Raw genomic sequence first — 19,455 nt, 5'->3', positions numbered from 1 at the left:
TAGCTGTTTTCTGAGAATGGTGTGAGTTAATTGTAAATCTTTGGATATGTTATGAACCAGATCCATTAAAGAGCACAGGTTTGAGTCCTTTATTTCAGATACAGATGCATTCTGCTGTGTTTGCGGAAGCTCCAACAAAGATGAAATTAATTGCTTATTGGAGTGCAGTCGTTGCTTAATCAGAGTATAAAGTTACTTAGATCATGATTATCTGATTTTCTAATCTCTCTTATAATATTATGTAAGCCTAACTGACATGATGGAAACAGGTGCATCAGGCTTGCTATGGTGTTTCCAGAGTTCCCAAAGGTCGTTGGTATTGCAGACCATGCAGGACAAGTTCTAAAAATATTGTAAGAAATCTGAGCATTATTTTAACAAGTGATTCAGTAGGCTTTTAGTTGTTTCTACCAATTCAAAATTATTGAAGCTAGTACTTTTTAGCCCAAATGTTTGGTGAAAAAACTTCCACAGTTGTCCATGCATGTATTGAATACCCCAAAATTAATAGGGTCCAAAATAACAAATCTAGATAATGAATGGATAGGGTGATTTTTATTTGTAACCATTTCACCCTTATGTTATGCATGGTTTGAATTGTTGAAGTAAGCTTGGCAAGTTATTGTTCAGTTTCCTATAAAAAAATTTCTTCATAAGAATCATTACTTGTTTGCTCTAGCTAGCTCAAAAGAGGCTTGGGTGGCGGATCTATGGGTGCAATCTTTTGAGGGGGGTGGTTGGAACCCAAGCTTCTCTAGACCTTTTAATGACTAGGAGTTTGGGACAGTGGGGTGGTTCTTGTTAAGGATCCAAGATAGGGTGGTGGTGGAGGGAAGGGAGGATGAGGCGTTTTGGGCGAGCACGGAGTGGGTCCTTTTCTGTTAAGTCTCTTTACTCTTATCCTTGAGGAAGTAAGGGTGGACCCTTTCCCTTCTAGTGTGGTGTGGAATGCTTGGGTTCCTCCTAAGGTCAGTTTTTTTGCTTGGGAGGCCATCTAGGGGAAAGTCTTGACTTTAGACCAATTAAAAAGGAGAGGGTGGTCTTTTAGCCAATAGTTCATGAAAAGACTATTGATTGTATTCTCTTGCACTGTGGAAAGGCAAGGTCGTTATGGGAGCTCTTATTTTCTTTGTTCAAGGTGAGTTGGGTGATTCGGTCTTCGGTTAGAGAGACCTTGTTAGGGTGGTATGACTTGTTTATTGGAAGAAAAAGGAAGAAACTGTGGAGAGCAGCGCCTTTGTGCCTATTCTGGACTATTTGGAAGGAGAGAAATAGAAGATCTTTTGAGAATGTGGAGTTTTCTGTTCAAAGTCTGAAGTTTTTGTTTTTGTGCAGCTTATTATCTTGGACAAACTTGTTTATAGAATATTCTTCTATGTCCTTAGTTGATTTTATTGATTGGTTGGGGTCGGATTGAGAGAGGGAGTATTTTTGTTTTTCCTTTTCTTTTTGGCGCTTCTAGGCGGCCATTGTATACTTAGTGTGTACCTTGGTGCGCCCCTTTTGGCGCTTTTATACAATTTGCACTTACCTATAAAAAAAAAAAAGAGGGTACCTATGATTTTTGTTGTTAGTAATGCTATTAAGTTCTTCTAAATATACTAATTATCAAAGTTAGAAATGTATAACTTTTAACAAATTAGCCTTTTTTTTCGTAATTATGTAAAATACCAGTTGTCAGGGCACATGTAACATGTGTGTATTTTTGCAATGCATATATATTGATGAAGTTTTTGCATGACACCCCTGATATTTGTTAGGCAATCTCTAATGCATCAGAGTATAATTGGATTTATATCAGAATCTCATAATTTAAATATCTAAATCAAAATTTATGCTAATATGAATAAATATGCCTACATTCTTCATCAACAAGCAGCTGCTTTATCAGAATCTCATAATTTAGATATCCAAATCAAAATTTATGTAAATTTGAATAAATATACCTGCATTCTTCATCAACAAGGAGCTGCTTTAGAACAGTTTCTTATGACCTCCTCTAGATGTTTTCAAGTGACATTTGACAATATACCTAGAAGTATAGTAAAATCGTAAATGTAATACATTCTTTATCCCAAATATCCACACTTTTTAAGTTAAAGCCAACTGTTGAGCCCCTTTCAAGGTTCTCTGGACAGATTTTCCTGTTCCTTGCAGGTATCAAATCGTATGGGAGAGATCTGTTCCAACATGTGGTTCCTGTAAGAGATTGGTATTTAGGCAGGGTATCCTAATATGATATTTGATATAAGAGAAAAAAAAAATTGAGACTAAGTGACTTAAATCAAGATTCTTAAAATTTTTTGTTCATTAAATGAATCCATTTAAATTTCTTGCTTCTTTTGTAGTGTTTACATTTCAATAACAAAATGCACCTCTTCATTCAAAATTCAAAATATAATGAGAAAATTAAATTAAAACAAAAGTTATTTTGTAACTAAAGAATTCATAAAAGAAAATTATAGTCTTTGACTTGTAGGGCATCTAGTTATCATAACTATCAACAATTTTCAAAATATTTGGCTTCAATTTTTGAACTGGAATGTGAAAAATGAATAAAAATAGTGCTTCTGGTATTTGGTATAGGTAAATAAAAAACATGGGAGAAATTTTGGATGAATTATTTCTATATTGAATGCATTGAAAGATGTAAGAAATGGAAGTCGAGATATTCAGCATGGCAAAAGGCTAGGAAACTTCATAAAGTGGAAGAAGAATTTTATTAGAATTTGAAAATTGTGGATAATTGGGTTGACCTCGTTCTACAAGGAATTAGAATTTGAAAATTGTCTATTAATTTTCCAGTTAGAAAATGTCATTTATAAAAATTCCTGTTTAATTTTTCTTTCATTGCAATACAATTATTGAATAAAAGGTATCTTTGATATAGGTAAATATTATATGTGACTTTAGGGAGAGATCAATTTAATTAGATTATTTTTATATCAAACATGTTGAGAAATTCTTGTCCTTAATGTAGGTTTCTCTGGTTCAATTTTTTTTTCTTATATCAAATATAATAAGAAAGTACAGTACGGCCAGTTGCAAAAAGTTGAAAATTTCTTTTTCTTAATTTATGTTTCCCTGTTTCAATTCTTCTTCCTTCTATCAGATTCACAACAGGATAGTTGTTCTAGATGAATGTTGATAAGGTTACTGTTGAAAGAGAGAGAGAGAGAGAGAGAGAAAACCTTAATTCTCATTCATATGATTAACTTCTTACAATAGAGAAATATATATATAAGGCTAGGTTGAACTAACTACCATATATGTGACCTATATTAAGAAAGGAAAGAAAGATTGTACACTATAAATACATTATATTCAACAGTCACATTTTTAAAATCCATCTTGAATACCATGAAAATTAAAAATATTACTTCACATAAGTGGTACTTGCATGAAATATGTGGAATTAATTTATTGAGGTTACTTGAGATTTTATACCTAGATGTCTGTAATAGCACCACAAGGTAAAACATAATACTATTATGCATTTTAGCTTCTACCCATGATATAAACAGTTCTTTTAAAAAGAAATATCGGTTTCTGGATTTTATTCTCCTACTTACATGTTGAGTGCCATTTGATAACATCCACATGAGGTTGTGAAGAACTATTCCAACAGAACAACTTGATTAAGCATGTAATTATATTTTATTCATATCGAATTTGATTCTCTGATATTCTAATGCATCATCAGCTATACTCCTAGATGAATGGTATTGCAGTGTTGTTGAATAAATAAAAGTTCAAGCAAGATATGTATATTTTTAAAGTATTGCATATGTTTGCTATATATGCATTTTAAAATACCTCGTGTTAGCACACACATTGCATGTGTCCAATTGCTAGTTGAAAATAAGGGACGATATTTTATTTGTGTAAGAGGGGCAAATGATCGTAACAAAAGAATGGTGCTGAAGTTTTTCATCAAAACGCAGAAGGTAGATTTGGTTTGTATTCAGGAGACCAAAATCCAAGATGTGTCCTTAGGAGTGGTGCAAAGTCTAAGGACAGGGAGATTCATTGAATGGGGTGTAGTCAATGCAAGGAGGGCTTCTGGGGGGATTGTAGTGTTTTGGGATAGTAGAGTTCTTGAGTTGGTGGGTATGGAGGTTGGGGTTTACTCAATTTCTTGCCAGTTTAAGAATTGTGATGATGGTTTTGTTTGGTTTTTTACTGGGGTGTATTGCCCTACACAGAGAGTTGTTAGAGAGGATTTTTGGGCGGAATTGGGGGCTATAAGGGGACTATGGAATGGCCTGTGGTGTATTGGGGGTGGCTTCAATGTTGTAAGATTCCCTTAGGAGTGTTCTAGTGACAACTAGAGGCTGTCTACAGCAATGAGAAGATATTCAAAGGTCATAGATGAGCTTCAACCGAGAGATCTTCACTTGATAGGGGGCCTTTTTACATGGAGGTGGGGTTTGAATAATCAAGTCCTTGCACAGTTAGACCGCTTCTTGGTGTCTAATGATTGAGAAGGCCACTTCCATGGAGTGTTACAATACTTTTTGCCTAGACCCGTTTTAGACCATGCTCCAATTTTGTTGAATTTGGGGGGTGGGGGTGTAGAAGCCCTTCTCTTTTTAGGTTTGAGAATATGTGGCTCAAGGCGTAAAGTTTTAAGGAGTTAGTGAAGTCTTGGTGGATGACCCTTAATTTTAGGGGGTTCCCTAGCTTTGTTTTGGTAGAAAAATTGAAAAGCCTTAAAGGTTTATTGAAGAGGTGGAACACTGAAGTTTTTGGGAATGTGGCTATTAAGAAATTAGAGGCCTTGTCTCAAGTGGAATCCTGGGATTCTAAAGAGGTGCAAGGTACCTTATCCTTTGACCTTATCCTTTGAGGAGGAGTCTGCCAGGGAGAGCTCAAGGGCAGAATTTAAGAAATGGGCTATAATGGAAGAAACAAGTTGGAGGCATAAATTTGGGAGGTCTAGTTGAAGGAAGGGACATAAACATTAGTTTCTTCCTCAAAATGGCAAATGCTCATAGGAAGAGGAATACTATGACTAAGGTGAAGATTAATGGGGTTTCTTTCATAGAGGAGGCTGATAGAAGGGAAGGGATTGTTTAGGCTTTTCAGTCACTTCTATTGAAACCGCCAGGGGAGTGGCGCCCTAGTGTAAGGGACATGCGGTTTACTATTCTTCACAGTTAAGATGCAGCAAAATTGGAGGAACTATTTCGTGAGGAGGTGTTCATTGCCTTGTTAGAGTTAAATGGGGATAAAGCTCTGTGGCCGGATGACTTTTCTTTGGCTTTCTAGCAACATTGCTGGGATTTACTCAAGGTTGAGGTCTTGAGTTTCTTTAAGAAATTTAATGAACATGGGTGCTTTGTGAAAAGCCTCAATGCAATGTTTCTAGTGTTGGTTCCAAAGAGAGGAGGAACTGAAGAGTTGAAAGATTTTAAGCTGATAAGTTTGGTGGGCAGCCTATATAAGCTATTGGCCAAGGTGTTGGCTAATAGGCTAAAGAAAATGATGGGAAAAGTGGTCTCAAAATATTAGAATGTGTTTGTGGAAGAAAGACAAATTCTTGATGCGTTACTTATAGCTAATGAGGCAATTGACTTGATGTTGAGAAGTAATAGAGTAGGGGTGCTTTGTAAACTTGATATTGAAAAAACTTATGATCATGTAAGCTGGACTTTTTTACTTGGGGTGTTAGGAAAAATGGGTTTTGGACAAAGGTGGATCAATTGGATTAGTTGGTGCATCTCAACTCCAAGGTTCTCGGTGTTAGTGAATGGTACTCCCTTGGGTTTTTTAGAGCTCTAGGGGGCTTAAGGTAGGGGGATCTATTATCCCTGTACTTGTTTGTTCTAGCATTGAAGGTGCTCAGTTGCCTTCTTGGAAGGGCAAGAGAGGGTGGCTATTTGTTTGGCTTCAAAGTGTTAGGGAGAAATGGGGAGGGCTTGGAGATTTCCCATTTGTTGTTTGTAGTTGATATTTTGATTTTTGTGAGACTACCTTTTCCCAAATGACTTATTTGAGTTGGTTACTCATGTGGTTTGAGGCCATTTTAGGTTTGAAAATAAATTTAGATAAAAGTGAGCTTATTCCGATTGGGAAGGTGTCGAATGTAATGGAGTTGGCTACTATATTTTGTTGTAGAGTGGGTGTACCCCCAACCACTTATTTGGGGCTCCCTCTAGGAGCTGCCCATAACTCGATGGTGGCTTGGGACGGGGTTGAAGAAAGGTTCAGAAAGAGATTAGTAATGTGGAAAAGGCAATATATTTCTAAAGAGGGAAGGCTAACACTGATCAAGAGCACGCTAGCTAGCCTGCTAGTCTATTTTATGCCTCTCTTCTAGACGTCGAGAAGAGTTCACTTATGGTTGGAGAAGATTCAAAGGGAATTTTTGTGGGGAGGTGGGACTCTAGAGAATAAGCCTCATTTAGTGAAGTGGGATATTGTTTGTTTAGACAAAAGTAAAGGAGGCCTTGGAGTTAAACGTCTTAACTCTCTTAATGAGGCTTTCCTTTGCAAATGGATTTGGTTGTTTGCTAAGGAAAGAGATGCCTTTTGAATAGAGGTTATTTGTGGTAAATTTGGGGAATTGGAAGGGGTTGGTGCTTGAAAGGAAGTGAGGGGTGGCTATGGTATTGGTTTTTGGAAGGCTATAAGGCTTTTGTGAGAGTTAGTCTCTTCTAGAACTCTCTTTGTAGTGGGCAATGGGAGAAGGGTCAAGTTTTGGAAAGACAAATGGTGCAGGGATGAGCCTTTATGTGTGTCCTTTCCCTCCTTGTTCGCTCTAGCTAGCTCACAAGAGGCTTGGGTGGCAGATTTGTGGGTGCACTCTTTTGAGAGGGGTGGGTTTCTCTAGACCTCTCAATGATTGGGAAATTGGGATGGTGGAATCCTTCTTGTCAAGGATTCAAGACAAGGTGGTGGTTAAGGAGAGGGAGGATAAGGTGTTTTGGACAGTTACAAGGAGTGGATCATTTTCTGTTAAGTCCCTCTATTCTATCCTTGAGGAAGTAAGGGTAAGCCCTTTCCCTACTAGTGTTGTATGGAATGCTTGGGTCCCTCCTAAGGTTAGTATCTTTTGCTTGGAGCAACATGAGGGAAAGTTTTGTAGGAGTCAATTGACCATATACTCTTGTATTGCGGGGAGACAAGGTTGTTGTAGGAGCTCTTGTTCTCGTTGTTCAGGGTGTGTTGGGCGATTCATGCTGCCATTAGAGGGACTCTTTTTAGAATGTGGAGCTTTTTGTTCAAAGGTTGAAGTTCTTGTTTTTGTGTAGTTTATTATCTTGGACAAACTTTTTTTATAGAACATACATATGTCCCTAGTTGATTTTATTGATTGTTTGGGGACAGATTGAGGGAGGTAGCATTTTTGTTTTCCCTATCCTTTTTGGCACTTTTAGATGGCCGTTGTATATATTGTGTGTACTTTGGTGCATCCTTTTTGGCGTTTTTATACAATTTGCACTTATAAAAAAAAATAAAATTATTCATGTGGACAGTTAATAAGGACAAAGAGTTTCCCCTCCTTGCTTTCTATGTAGTGTAAATGGTCACATTGCTCTATGTGTGTGTGTGTGTGTATTGTCTCACTTGCGTCTTGCTTCTCTACAAGCAAAACAAGTGAATTGCAAATATCTTACTTTTAATGATTAGCATGTAAGAATTGAGCTTTTGATAAATTATCCAAATTAATGATTATTGTGTACAATGTGACCATACATGTCAAAGTAGATACTTAATTGTTAGTGTTTATACAGACACACACACACATGTTTCTTTAATATAATGTGGGCATTTATGTGCATATCTGCATGTTTTCCCTTGTATCTTGTGTTTTTCTCACACCTAAGTTGTACTGGTTTGTCATTTTTAGGTTTGTGTACTCTGTGGTTATGGAGGAGGGGCCATGACACGGGCACTTCGGACTCGCAATATAGTGAAAAGTCTTTTGAAAGTATGGAATATTGAAACAGAATCATGGCCCAAGAGTTCTGTTCCTCCTGAAGCTTTGCAGGATAAACTAGGCACACTGGATTCCTCAAGATCTGGACTTGAAAATGAAGCATTTCCTGTTTTAAGACCTCTAGATATCGAGCCATCTACTACCACTGCTTGGAACATGGATCTGCAGAACCGGTCAGATATTACAAAGAATTTGTCTTGTTCCCTTGGTAATTTAAAGATACATAACACCATAACAGCTGGAATACTTGACTCAACTGTCAAGCAGTGGGTTCATATGGTTTGTGGACTCTGGACACCTGGAACAAGATGCCCAAATGTTGACACTATGAGTGCTTTTGATGTATCTGGTGCTTCACGTCCTAGGGCAAATGTGGTAGGCACTGAACCACTGACTGGTTATTAATGAGAAAAAAAATTACTCATAGCATATGGTTATCAAGTTATTGTCATTTTTTATTGCATTTTGGCTAGGTTTTCCATTTTCTTCTTGAGTTAATCAACTAACTCTCTTCTAGTTTATCAAATCTTGAATTAAATATGGGTAAGTAGACTTTATTTAGTCTTGTGGGTATTTAACATTTTGCAATAAATTAACTTCTTTTGATTTCATTATCATATTGTTTGACTAAAATAAGTTCATGATTTTTTTTTCTTCAGATTTGCTCAATATGTAACCGACCTGGTGGCTCATGTATAAAGTGCAGGGTTCTGAATTGCTTGGTTCCTTTTCATCCTTGGTGTGCTCACCGGAAGGTCTTTACTTAGAAGTTGAATCTTTTCATTGTCTGAAATGCACTTGAGATACAAAATTCTGTAAAAGTTGAAATTAGCTAGCATATTTGAATAGAAAATATCTCTTATGCTTAGTCTAGTCTACTTTCCTATGTTTCTGTTGTAATCATAACCTTGATTTATTTTGTTACCGGGAGATACTTCTTATCAATTTACTTTTCTCTTTCATCATATTGATATTGGTTTAATGCAAATAGACTACCCAGTTTTAAGGATGTTCTCTTAAGGATGCTTGAATCTAATTAATCTCTTGATAGAAGGGAAGCTGGTTATGATGCTTGATGATTGCATGTGGATGTACTTACTCTCTTAGTTGTACTGTTTGCAGGGGTTGTTGCAGAGTGAGGTAGAAGGTGTTGATAATGAAAATGTTGGCTTTTACGGAAGATGTATGCTTCATGCAGCACACCCTTCTTGCGAATTAGACAGTGATCCCAGAAACATTGAAACTGATTCTACAGGAGAAAAGGAACTAACCTGTGCTCGGACAGAGGTTTTTTCTGTTCTTTTTTTTTTCTTTTTTTTTTTGTCTCTATTTACTATTTTTGTTATTTCATTTGGTGTGTTGAAAACCCAGAACTTAAGGTTTCTTTAATATAATCCGTTTTACCATTTCAATTAGGGATACAAGGGTCGTAAGCGAGAAGGTTTCAGGCACAATCTTAACTTTCAATCAAATGGCAATGGTGGATGCCTTGTTCCTCAGGAGCAGTTAAATGCATGGCTTCATATAAACGGACAAAAGTCTTGCACAAAAGGGCTTCCAAAGACTCCTATTTCAGATGTTGAATATGATTGTCGGGTATATTCAAGTTGCTTATGTCACCTCTGAGCATGCTTTTGTCATTAAATTAATATGGAGTAAATTCTCTTGCATTAAAATTAATTCAAGCATTCAACATTTACCCAGTGCAGTATGCATATTATTTTGTTTCTTTCAATAATGTAAACATAAATATAAACAGAAAGTAGCACATTGGAGTTCTTAAGCTTACATGTCTGAAACGGTTACAAGTTTCAATGGATTTGGAATTTTGAAGCTACCTCTGCATTTATTTTCTGTTTTTTCTGAGGTAAAATGTTTTCAACATATTAAGAGACATTTTGGTATTCATCCAGGTCTAAACCCCAAAAGCATTAGGTGGTTTTCTTTAAAAGGAGGGAAAAAAGAAATGTTTGGAAAATTTAAATTTGCTTGAAATATCAATTCCTCTTGTAATTTTTCCAATGCTTTCAAGTTCATGTCTTTGGTTTGAGGAAGCACATAATTCCATCAGCATTTGGTTTGGAAAAAGTGCTACTATGCCAGTTTGGCAATGTAATTTTCCTTTGCCCCATTTTGAATTTTCTGTGTCTAGATTTTTTTCCCTTTATTACTAACATAAATTGCATGATTTGAATTTATAACTTTGTTCAATTATTTAATTATCAGCCTGTGTTATGGTTTTATTCCTCTTTTCTTTACTTTCAGAAAGAGTTTGCTCGATACAAACAAGCCAAGGGTTGGAAACATTTGGTGGTGTATAAGTCTGGTATACATGCCCTTGGTCTTTACACATCTAGGTTTATTTCTCGTGGTGCAATGGTTAGATCTTCTCCCCAACTTTGGAGACATAAACCTCTCCTCATTATGATCTTACAAATATGATGGGTTCACATGTTTCTGCAGGTTGTTGAGTATGTTGGTGAGATAGTGGGCCTCCGTGTGGCTGATAAAAGAGAAAGTGATTATCAGTCTGGAAGAAAGCTTCAATACAAGACTGCTTGCTACTTCTTTAGGATAGATAAAGAGCACATCATTGATGCTACCCGCAAAGGTGGGATTGCTCGCTTTGTGAACCATTCATGCTTGGTAATTATCTCATTCCTAGACTCATGCTTCAATTTGTTTTGGAAATATTTTGGCTCTAAGTTAATGACTAGGGATAAATATACTGCATCCCTTAGTGATGAAATAATTCTAAGAAAAGCAAAAACACTTCTCTATTTTAAGGTGAAATACAAATACGAGTTTCAAATTACTTTGTTTAAATTTGTAATTTAATTTGTCATAGCTGGTTTTCTAGGTTGGATTTGTTATTTCATTATTTCTCGCATCTGGATGATCAAACAGTCATCTAACAGAAGTTAAGAAAAGTCCCATAAAAAATCTTCCACACATGAAATGGACAGCAAAGAATTCTAAATTTGGAAGAAATTAATTGTTGGGTGTATGCTGCAGGAGAGTTGGTTTTCCCTCAGCTTGCACTGACAAGATATAATCTAAACATTTTCTCATCATTATTGCTTGATCTCGGTTTTCTTACTTTGTTGTCAATCTGCATGTCCAGCCGAACTGTGTTGCAAAAGTAATATCTGTGAGGAATGAAAAGAAGGTAAGCTTCTCAGATGTTATGTTTCTTAATATGTACAAGTTTTTTAAAGTTACAAGCACAGAGTGGTGTTGGTGTTTGGGAAGGAAGAATGACTTTTGTTGGTTCCTATAGTTCATTTAGCAATTTGATTGGTGATCATGAACACTGTTCACTGCAGTTTGTTTGGTATCCATAGTTGAAATAATTCCTCTACCATTCAAGGGTACTCTTAGCATTCTATTTTGGTGTTGGACTTGGTTTGAGTATATCATAAACACCAACACTTGAAACACAAACATCAGTCTCAGCGTCCTCAAGTAAGCAGCCCCACTTTGCTTTTGGCATAAGTTCAATTGGTGTTTTCAAGTTGCAAGAAAACTATTTCCTTAAACAAGATCTGCAGATAGAACTAGGTTTTTTAAGCAGGGAATCCATGAAATCGGGTCTCTTTCATCTCTGAAATCAACTCTTTCTTCTGAATTTTTTTGATTAATCAGAGCTCCTTTTTTTCCCCCTTATTTTTCTTTTGTTGTTGGTTGTTGGGGTGTGGGTGTTGCAAATGATTCAGTGCTCTCATTTTTTGAAAAATTGTCTTTCATGTCATGGAAAGATTTTAGAATCCGAACATTATAGTACCATTGTTGGTAATAAAAAACCGTTCAAGAGGAGAAGATTCTATAGGGTATGTGCACAGGGTAGCTAAATAAATTATTATGGTGACCATTAGATGTCATTCTTCTGTTAGCTGCCATCAAGACACCATGCTCCCTTGCCATTTTAAATTTTGAAATATGTTTGAAAGCTGGGCAATGCTAGAACATTGAAATACTTATTGTTTTTCTGGTTTGCAGGTTGTCTTCTTTGCAGAGAGAGACATAAACCCTGGAGAAGAGATTACATATGACTACCATTTTAATCATGAAGATGAAGGTAAGAAGATTCCTTGTTTTTGCAACTCAAGAAACTGCAGGCGCTATTTGAACTGATTATTGTATTTCTTGAATGAAGCAACATTGTCATTTTTTGTAAAATCAATCCCTGTGGGTTGTCAATTTTCCGCCTCTCTATTGGCATAAGATGCGAAGACATTTTCCCATATGGCACTGTAAATAGGCTCAAATGCAAGCAGAAGCTTCCTTTTTATGTCTTCTTTTAGGCATCCAGTGAAGTACTTGTCCCAATTTGATGAAGTGAATGTATCTTTCTCAGTTAATTCCATTGTTGTACAGGCTAACACCTCCTTTTCCCACTGCTATAGCAAAATTTTGTTCTAGGGTTATCTGCTCTTTTAGCTTTTCGATGGCTCCTAACAGAATGGCAAAAAATCATGTGCAGCGTTTAGATGGATTCATGGATTGGCAATTTGGCATTAGGTGCAAATGGTTGTAGAAATATAGACATTGAAATGTGATGTATTGTCGGTATTTGCTTCAATGCTTTCAGTGTCAGATTTGTGTTATTCTGTATCAAGAATTGTTTCTTCTTTATGCATCATAACTTTTTACACTTTCGTTTTGATAAAGAGGGAGTATAAATAAGATTCAGTATACGCACAGAAGCATTAACTCAAGATATATATATATATATATGGTCTGATTCTTAGTTTCTCTATTGCCATTTAATTCTCTGGGTTCCATAACTCATATTCATTGGCATATCAGATGATTCAGATCCATCCATTTGCAAGCGCTTGAACTGCTGAAACATCTCAAAATTCGTGTGGAAGGGTTCATGCATTTGGTTGTGAGGAGAAATTACATGATTTTAGGAAAAAACTACGCCATCCTATGAAAAATTATCATTCCTTTCCCTTCCATTATGGTCCTGACCAGCTCAATTCATAAAAATGTGAAGATATTCAATCGTGATAAACGACTGGAATAATCATGACTCTTAAGACATTGGCCCCCCATGGATACCCTCACGATATGCGGTTGGTCAGTTTATGCCATCAGTATGCATTTGAATGGGCTAGACTAATAATTACTACATATTTATGGTCCGGGTGTGTTATCTACATGCCTCACTACCCTAAAACACAACATTTTCAATTTTCTAAAAGGAATTTGGAATTTGGAAATGTTTTCAACCTATTTTCTTTGTTTTCAAATATTCCTTAAAAGTAACTACTAGTTTATTTTCAATCATCTATGTACAATTATTTTTTAAAAAAAGCTTGGAAAATAATTAAAGTATGCTATTAGGAAACATCTTATTTTTAAAATGAATTCTAAATAAAATAAAAATATTTGCTAAATGTATTTTCGGATTTAGATTTTGATTTTTTTGAGAAACAAAAATTATTTTTGAAAATAGTTACTAAATAGAATCTTAAATTCACATAGTTAGATAGGAATGCCATTGAAAACCCAAAAACCCATTAAACCGATCCAACCAACCAATCATCTAAACCAAATCAAGTCGATCTTAAACAAACTTGGTTAAATTCAATTTTTCTATCATTAAAGGGCCAGTTCGATTTTCGGCTAATTTTTACTCCATAAGCCGACCTAATAAAACCTTATTATACACTGCAGACAAATAAAAAATAAATAAATAAATTAAGACTATTCATGTAAAATTGGGTGACGGAACAAAATGTCTTCGGCCATATATATTATTAGAGTTACAATTACAATACTCAAGGGATCATTGGGTTATGCCTGATCCAAGCAAACAAAAACAGTCATGGAAATTTCACAAACAGTTCATATATGTGAACGTGGGAGTGGGAGTGGGAGTGCGGGTATCTTCATCCTCACCACCTATATAACACAGCAGCAGCGTCTCACCAATCTCTTTTAAGACCCCCAATTAGGAATGTTAGCAGTGGCCTCATTCACCATTTTCACTAGTGTTACCTGCCATTTTTTAATTATTCTCATAAATCTCCATTAGATAAAATGCAGAATTTGCTTCCACACTCAAACCAAAAACAATGGGAGTTTCAAGTTTTCTTTTGCTCTGTCAGTCTGTCTATAGCTAATTTGTGTTATCTCACAGCAATAAGAATGCAACACTACCAACCTTTAGGCTATGTATGGTTCCCAAAAACTACGAAAAAAAATGCTTAGAAAAATGAATTTCTCATGGAAAATACGAAAGAAAATAAAACATAAATAAAGTTGAAACAAATACCATGGGTTTGAAGTAGTATATGAAAATAATTTATTGACTTTAAATCTACCTTTTGTTTTCTTTCATATTTTCTTTTCTTCTACTTTTCCTCTAGATTTTCTTTCCCTTGCATTTTCCCTCAAATTTTCCGAAACCAAACATAGCCTTAGTATTTGGGCCAAAAACTGCTTTTTCCAAAAACAAAGGGAGTGAAACATACCACACTTTCAGGGACACCAGGTGGAGGCAGTGGAAGGTTTCTGGGAGGCCACTTGCTATCAAAAGATCTTTTGTCAAACCTCCATTCTCCAATCTTCCCATAAGTTAGCTCACCCTGGAAATCACAACATGAAAAGTTTAGACAATGTGACACGCAATATTTGGAGACCCAGCCCCCTAGTCTGTTTTTGGGAAAACAAAACAAGTTCACTGCTATAAATCCAAAGGCCAAATTTTTTTTTTCCATTTGTTTATGCTTCATCAGAACTAGAACTATGAAAAGCTATTGAGTCTCTTCCAGTAGAGTACCTGCATATTGTAGTCACATCCATAAGTGTAATGAATTATGAACTTCTTGCCAATTTCTGTATCCCAGGGAGGCTGATCCGCGACACAAAACAAAGAATTTCAGGAAAAACAGTTGCAGAATCAACAAGGTATTGTATTAGCGATAATTTTTCAGAAGCTATCCAAATCTTGAGGAGAGAGGCATCAACATTATTAATATTATGTGAAAAGCCTTCGAAAGAAATTCTTAGTTTACTCATTTTAGCATCTTTCACATTAGTCTTAGATCATCACCTGAAAATTTCATGGCATGATTGAAAAATTGGTGCCAAACACTAAGGAACAGCAGATTGTTACTTAGGCCAAAAGAAAGGGGGAAGCATTTGGTTGCAGAAGATGCTAAGCTAATTGAGTAGTCAAGCTTACAACAAAATAACTAACATGAACAACGGGTGCTAGAAATGATTAAGGGACTTTTTGGTAGCAGAAATAGAATTTAGAAATCTTTATATTTTTTAAAATAAAAACAGAAAACATGTTTGTGCTTGGACCAATTGCATTTGTTACACTACTTGTCCTTTTCAACAGTAATATTTTAACCGTTTTCTATAATTGACTTTGTACCTAAGGGCTTGGCACTGGTGAATTATTGGAAATGCTAAACTAAGCATCTAATTGTAATCATGAGGAGATTTTGTATCAGATAAATCAAACAAAAAAATCAACATGACATGCCTAATTGATTGGAATTAAGAAACTTCAATCCCTATTGTTTCAGCAGAGTCACCATCCTTATCTTCTGGTCAGAAGAAGGCAAAAGAATAAGAAAAAAGAATGAACTCATTAAACCTGAATCATGAAGTCCTTGAACAAGATGTTACCAACATCATGCAGGGCCGATGCAACAGCATAAGCATACCTGCACATAATTAAAATGAGGAATAAGAAGAGCATGCTTTTGGGATCACCAATGTATTGAGCTATCTAGGTAAAGCTTACATTTCAAGCACCCAACCAAAAGTTTTATCTGCTTCAGGATCTTTTTTCATGGCCAAAGAAACATTCATCCAAGTGGGAGCTATCTTCTTAAGAGATTCCTGATGCCAGTTCAAAGGAAAGAGCAAATAAAAGCAACACAAAACAATTGTTTATTACAAATGAAAAAGAACACAAAACAAAATAAAAATCAAGAAAAAAGCAAAAGTAAAATAAAATGCCACCCTTATTAATGAACCATGTAGGAGTATGTACCTTCCCAACAATGACAGGAGAATTCCCTATTGGGTCAACATTGGTAATTGGTCCTTTTTCCTCAGGATAGAATTTTCGGAGGGTGGATTCATACGTTTTAGGTTGAATATAGAAGAAAGGAAAAGCAGCTCCAAGCCCATCTCTGGATAAGTTTGGAATTGGCTTGACAATAATATGATCTGGCTCCGCCATCAGAATGTAACTGCATTCAAAATACAAATCATATCAATGAGACCAATTCACAAGAAGTGATGAAGAACTCATCTTCTACTAAAACTAGGGAGTTCATGTTTCTCACTCTTCTTTAATGTCTGCCTGTTGAAGCCATTGTACAAATGCCCAAGGTCTGTTGAGAACTATATACCCCTGCAATTATGAAATGAGATCAGAGGAAAAGGCAATTTTTTTTTTTTTTTTTTGATAGACTGAGAAAAAGGCAATTTTTTGTTATATGGAACAAGAGTAAGGGAAAAAAGATGCAATTTCTTAAGTTCAAGGTCATAGTTTATCCCTCAAAAGCTTGAAGAATTCCAATACTTAGTTCACAATACCGTGTCCTCTGCACCTTGAGCAAACAAACCTAAAAGGAGTCTCAAATTGATGCGGAGGGCTAGAAGTCCAACCTATTCTTTTCTTTTCCTTTCCTTTCTTTTAAGACATGTTCAATTTTAATTAAGGAAAAAAAAACCAAAATGAAGAAGACACCTAAATCTCTTTCAGTTGTGCAGCTACAAGTTGTTGAGTGAATGAAGCATGAATTGAAATGCTCGATTGGGCCTGTCATAGGCCACAAGAATGACTTGAGAAGGCTTGAAGTAGCGAGGGCAAGAATAATGTTTGAAATTCATAAGGGCAAGTTCTTATCAAATTATTCTAAATCAGGAAGACAGATCCCATAGATGCTTTAGATCAATGATAAGTTGACCATCTTTCTCATTCATGACTACTTTTTATTAGGTAATAAGGAATTGCCATCTTCTGCAAAGCGTCTTTCTGTTTTTCTAACTGAGCTTCCTTCCCTTGATTGTAGTCTGTGAGGCATAAATCTTTAGAAGTTGTCATAAACGTGAAATGCAAAATCCAATTTTCTAAAACATACCCACTTGGCTATAGAAAAAGAAATCCATGTCTCCAAATTACAGATTGAAATTTTGTAGTTTCTTCAGATAAAATCCATAATTTTCAAGGGAAGCAGATCGGAATTTGTAACACCCATGTCTAGATCCCCTAAGCATTGATATTTCCACCAAAAACAGCAGGAAATACAGTCAGAAAAAGAGTGAGTAAAACTTACCCTTTCACAGGATGAAAATCAGATTTCAGCCTTCTGTTTTCTGTCTTTTTTTTTTTCCCTTAAAAATGAAAATTCAGCTCACCAAAGTCCAGATAGGAGGCTGACTAGAGTGGATTCTTTTAAAAGTCCTAAATGATGAAAAACACAAGCTTTCTAAGGATTCTAAGAAACCGAAGACCATACTTCAAGAGAACCCACAATTAGAAATCCCTATCAAGTTTCAATTTCATCTACTTATTATTCCTTCAAAATTAACAACCCAAATCACAAATCCAGCTGATTCTCAAAGAGCAGAAAAGCAAACTGGAAAACCCAAAGAATAACTTTCTCATCAACAAAGGACCCAGCTCCAAATAAACCTAAAAGGCATAAAAAGGGAAATCCAGGAAAAAACATTCCCAAAAAAGTCAAAAGTACTTGTCCACACATAAAAAATGCCACAACAATAAGGAGCCACAAGGTGAGAAGGGAAAATCAACTGATACACAAAAACCGAGAAACAAATTGAAAAAGCAAAAGAAACCCATCAATACCTGATCCATTCCAGCGGGGAGAGGCTGGGCAACGAAGGTGGGGATCTCATGCATGAACTTGTCGGGCTTACCAGAATGCAAAATCCTAGTGAAGCCACCCATCTCAGAATTGGGCCCATCTTTGAACTTCTTGAACCAGAAGTACATAACCCTGCACTGCCATGTATTATAAACAGAATCAGAGGCAGTGACAGCAGTGTGGAAGAGCCTCTTCCCCTTTGTGGAGCTGGGATTTGATCTATCAATGGGCATCTTGATGATGGGGTCAACTGAGAATGGGGTTGAAGATGAAGATGGGTTTCCAGGGAAGCCCTGCTTGAGAGGAGCATTCGCAGAGATGAGTATATTGTATGTGATGAGAGCCACTGAGAAGGTTATGAGAAGAACGTAAAAGAAGTTCCCACAACCCATTTCTCTCTCTACAAACCACCCCGCTTCTCTAACTAGGAAATTAGGAATAGAGGGTGGAGGCGAAAGAAGGAGAAGATGAAAGAAGAAGAAAGAAAAAGAAGGTGGCCGTTTGAGAAAGTCGCCTCTTCTCTCTGGGAGTGGTTGGAGAAAATAGGTGACCACCCAGTGGTTTTTTTTCTTTATTATTTTTAAAATTTTTAAATTTTAGATTCATTTATACTGGCAGGCTCTTTGAGTTTGGAATTTTGAGTGAAATTCTAGCCATATTGGTTTACTATTCAAACTACCCTTTTTTTATTATTATTATTACCATTTTTACATAGATTTATAAACCATGGTTTACCGTTTCAAATAAAATTATTTTACAAAAAAATTAAAAAAATATATATATGAAAGAGAAATTAGTTATGTTAAATAAATGTTTTAAAATTCACCCAAATAAAATTGCAGTATCATGTTTTGTGAGAGAAATTCCCCAAGCAAAGACCCTTTTTTAAACCCCTTAAAAGAAAATTAAAATTAAAATTAAAATGCCATGTGCAGAGTTGTCTTGGGAGTAAGTCCAATCAATTAATAGGCCAACCCAATACCCAAAAGTAATGAATCCCTGCAATGGAGGGTGGAAATCCTTAACCGTGTTTGATTCATTTAGGAACTAGGCAGTTTATTATTAGTTTCTTCAGATTTATATCTCGGGCCTTGGCGGACAGGGGAGTCAAAAAAAAGAAAAAGAAAAATCGAGTTTGGGTTAAAAATAACCTCTTTAACCAAACAAATGTGGATTTTGGCCCTCTTTTGAATCTTTTGTTCAAAATGGCCTCTTTCTCTCCCATCAGTATCTTTTATTATTATTATTTTTTAAAAAAATTAAAAACCTCTTTCTCTCCCATCAGCATCTTTTATTATTATTTTTTTAGAGTTATTTTAAAATTATAAAATAAAATTGAAGATGGAGATGTGGGTCTGGGTGGCGGCAACCATGGGCATCATCAGCAAGGACGCATGACATCGCTGGCTGGCAATGAGTAGCAGCTGGAGTTGGAGGAAAGGAAAAATGGGTATGATGGAGAGAGAGAAGAGAAATAGGGAAAGAAGGAAACAAGCGAAGGGAGAAAGGGTTGAAGTCGACCGAAGAAGGGGAGACGGAGTGGCCGACAGCAACCTCGCCAACGATGGGTCGATGGTGATGGGTGTACGGGTGGAAGAGAAGGAAGAAATGCAGTTTTAATTTTTTTTAAAAAAAAATAGA

At 36.0% G+C, this 19,455-nt stretch overlaps 2 protein-coding genes across 3 annotated transcripts in view; one reads left to right on the top strand and one right to left on the bottom strand.

Annotated features, from left to right (window-relative positions):
- The window catches only part of LOC117913014, a 44,368-nt gene extending 31,998 nt beyond the window's left edge, over positions 1–12,370 (top strand). For both annotated transcript variants that reach the window (XM_034827860.1, XM_034827861.1), the window contains 10 exons: positions 61–184; positions 270–353; positions 7,856–8,320; positions 8,605–8,700; positions 9,068–9,232; positions 9,362–9,541; positions 10,211–10,324; positions 10,409–10,591; positions 11,070–11,114; positions 11,945–12,370. In XM_034827860.1, coding sequence (XP_034683751.1) covers positions 61–184; positions 270–353; positions 7,856–8,320; positions 8,605–8,700; positions 9,068–9,232; positions 9,362–9,541; positions 10,211–10,324; positions 10,409–10,591; positions 11,070–11,114; positions 11,945–12,079 — 1,591 coding nt within the window. In that variant the 3' untranslated portion in view covers positions 12,080–12,370. The remainder of the gene's footprint in view (positions 1–60; positions 185–269; positions 354–7,855; positions 8,321–8,604; positions 8,701–9,067; positions 9,233–9,361; positions 9,542–10,210; positions 10,325–10,408; positions 10,592–11,069; positions 11,115–11,944) is intronic.
- Positions 12,371–13,642: 1,272 nt separating this feature from the next.
- Positions 13,643–18,344, bottom strand: LOC117913539 (hydroxyproline O-arabinosyltransferase 1). The gene is made up of 8 exons (XM_034828532.1): positions 17,796–18,344; positions 16,267–16,334; positions 15,969–16,170; positions 15,717–15,814; positions 15,567–15,636; positions 14,739–14,810; positions 14,431–14,544; positions 13,643–13,954 (listed from the first exon to the last, which is right to left on the bottom strand). Exons 1-8 carry the CDS (start codon positions 18,204–18,206, stop codon positions 13,895–13,897), a joined length of 1,095 nt encoding a protein of 364 aa, XP_034684423.1. The 5' UTR covers positions 18,207–18,344; the 3' UTR covers positions 13,643–13,894.
- Positions 18,345–19,455: the final 1,111 nt, after the last annotated feature.

This window comes from Vitis riparia, chromosome 4 (assembly GCF_004353265.1).
Source record: "Vitis riparia cultivar Riparia Gloire de Montpellier isolate 1030 chromosome 4, EGFV_Vit.rip_1.0, whole genome shotgun sequence".
Classification (NCBI taxonomy): domain Eukaryota; kingdom Viridiplantae; phylum Streptophyta; class Magnoliopsida; order Vitales; family Vitaceae; genus Vitis; species Vitis riparia.
Note: the sequence above shows the minus strand (reverse complement) of the source record. Positions and strands in the feature narration are given on the sequence as shown.

What these genes read in the sequence shown, in the direction of transcription:
- LOC117913539 (XM_034828532.1), bottom strand. Translation starts at nt 18,206, where the DNA reads ATGGGTTGTGGGAACTTCTTTTACGTTCTTCTCATAACCTTCTCAGTG. An exon ending in CTCCTGTCATTGTTGGGAAG is followed by an intron (nt 15,815 to 15,968) that starts GTACATACTCCT and finishes AACTGGCATCAG; the next exon opens with GAATCTCTTAAGAAGATAGC. An exon ending in TTTGGTTGGGTGCTTGAAAT is followed by an intron (nt 15,637 to 15,716) that starts GTAAGCTTTACC and finishes AATTATGTGCAG; the next exon opens with GTATGCTTATGCTGTTGCAT.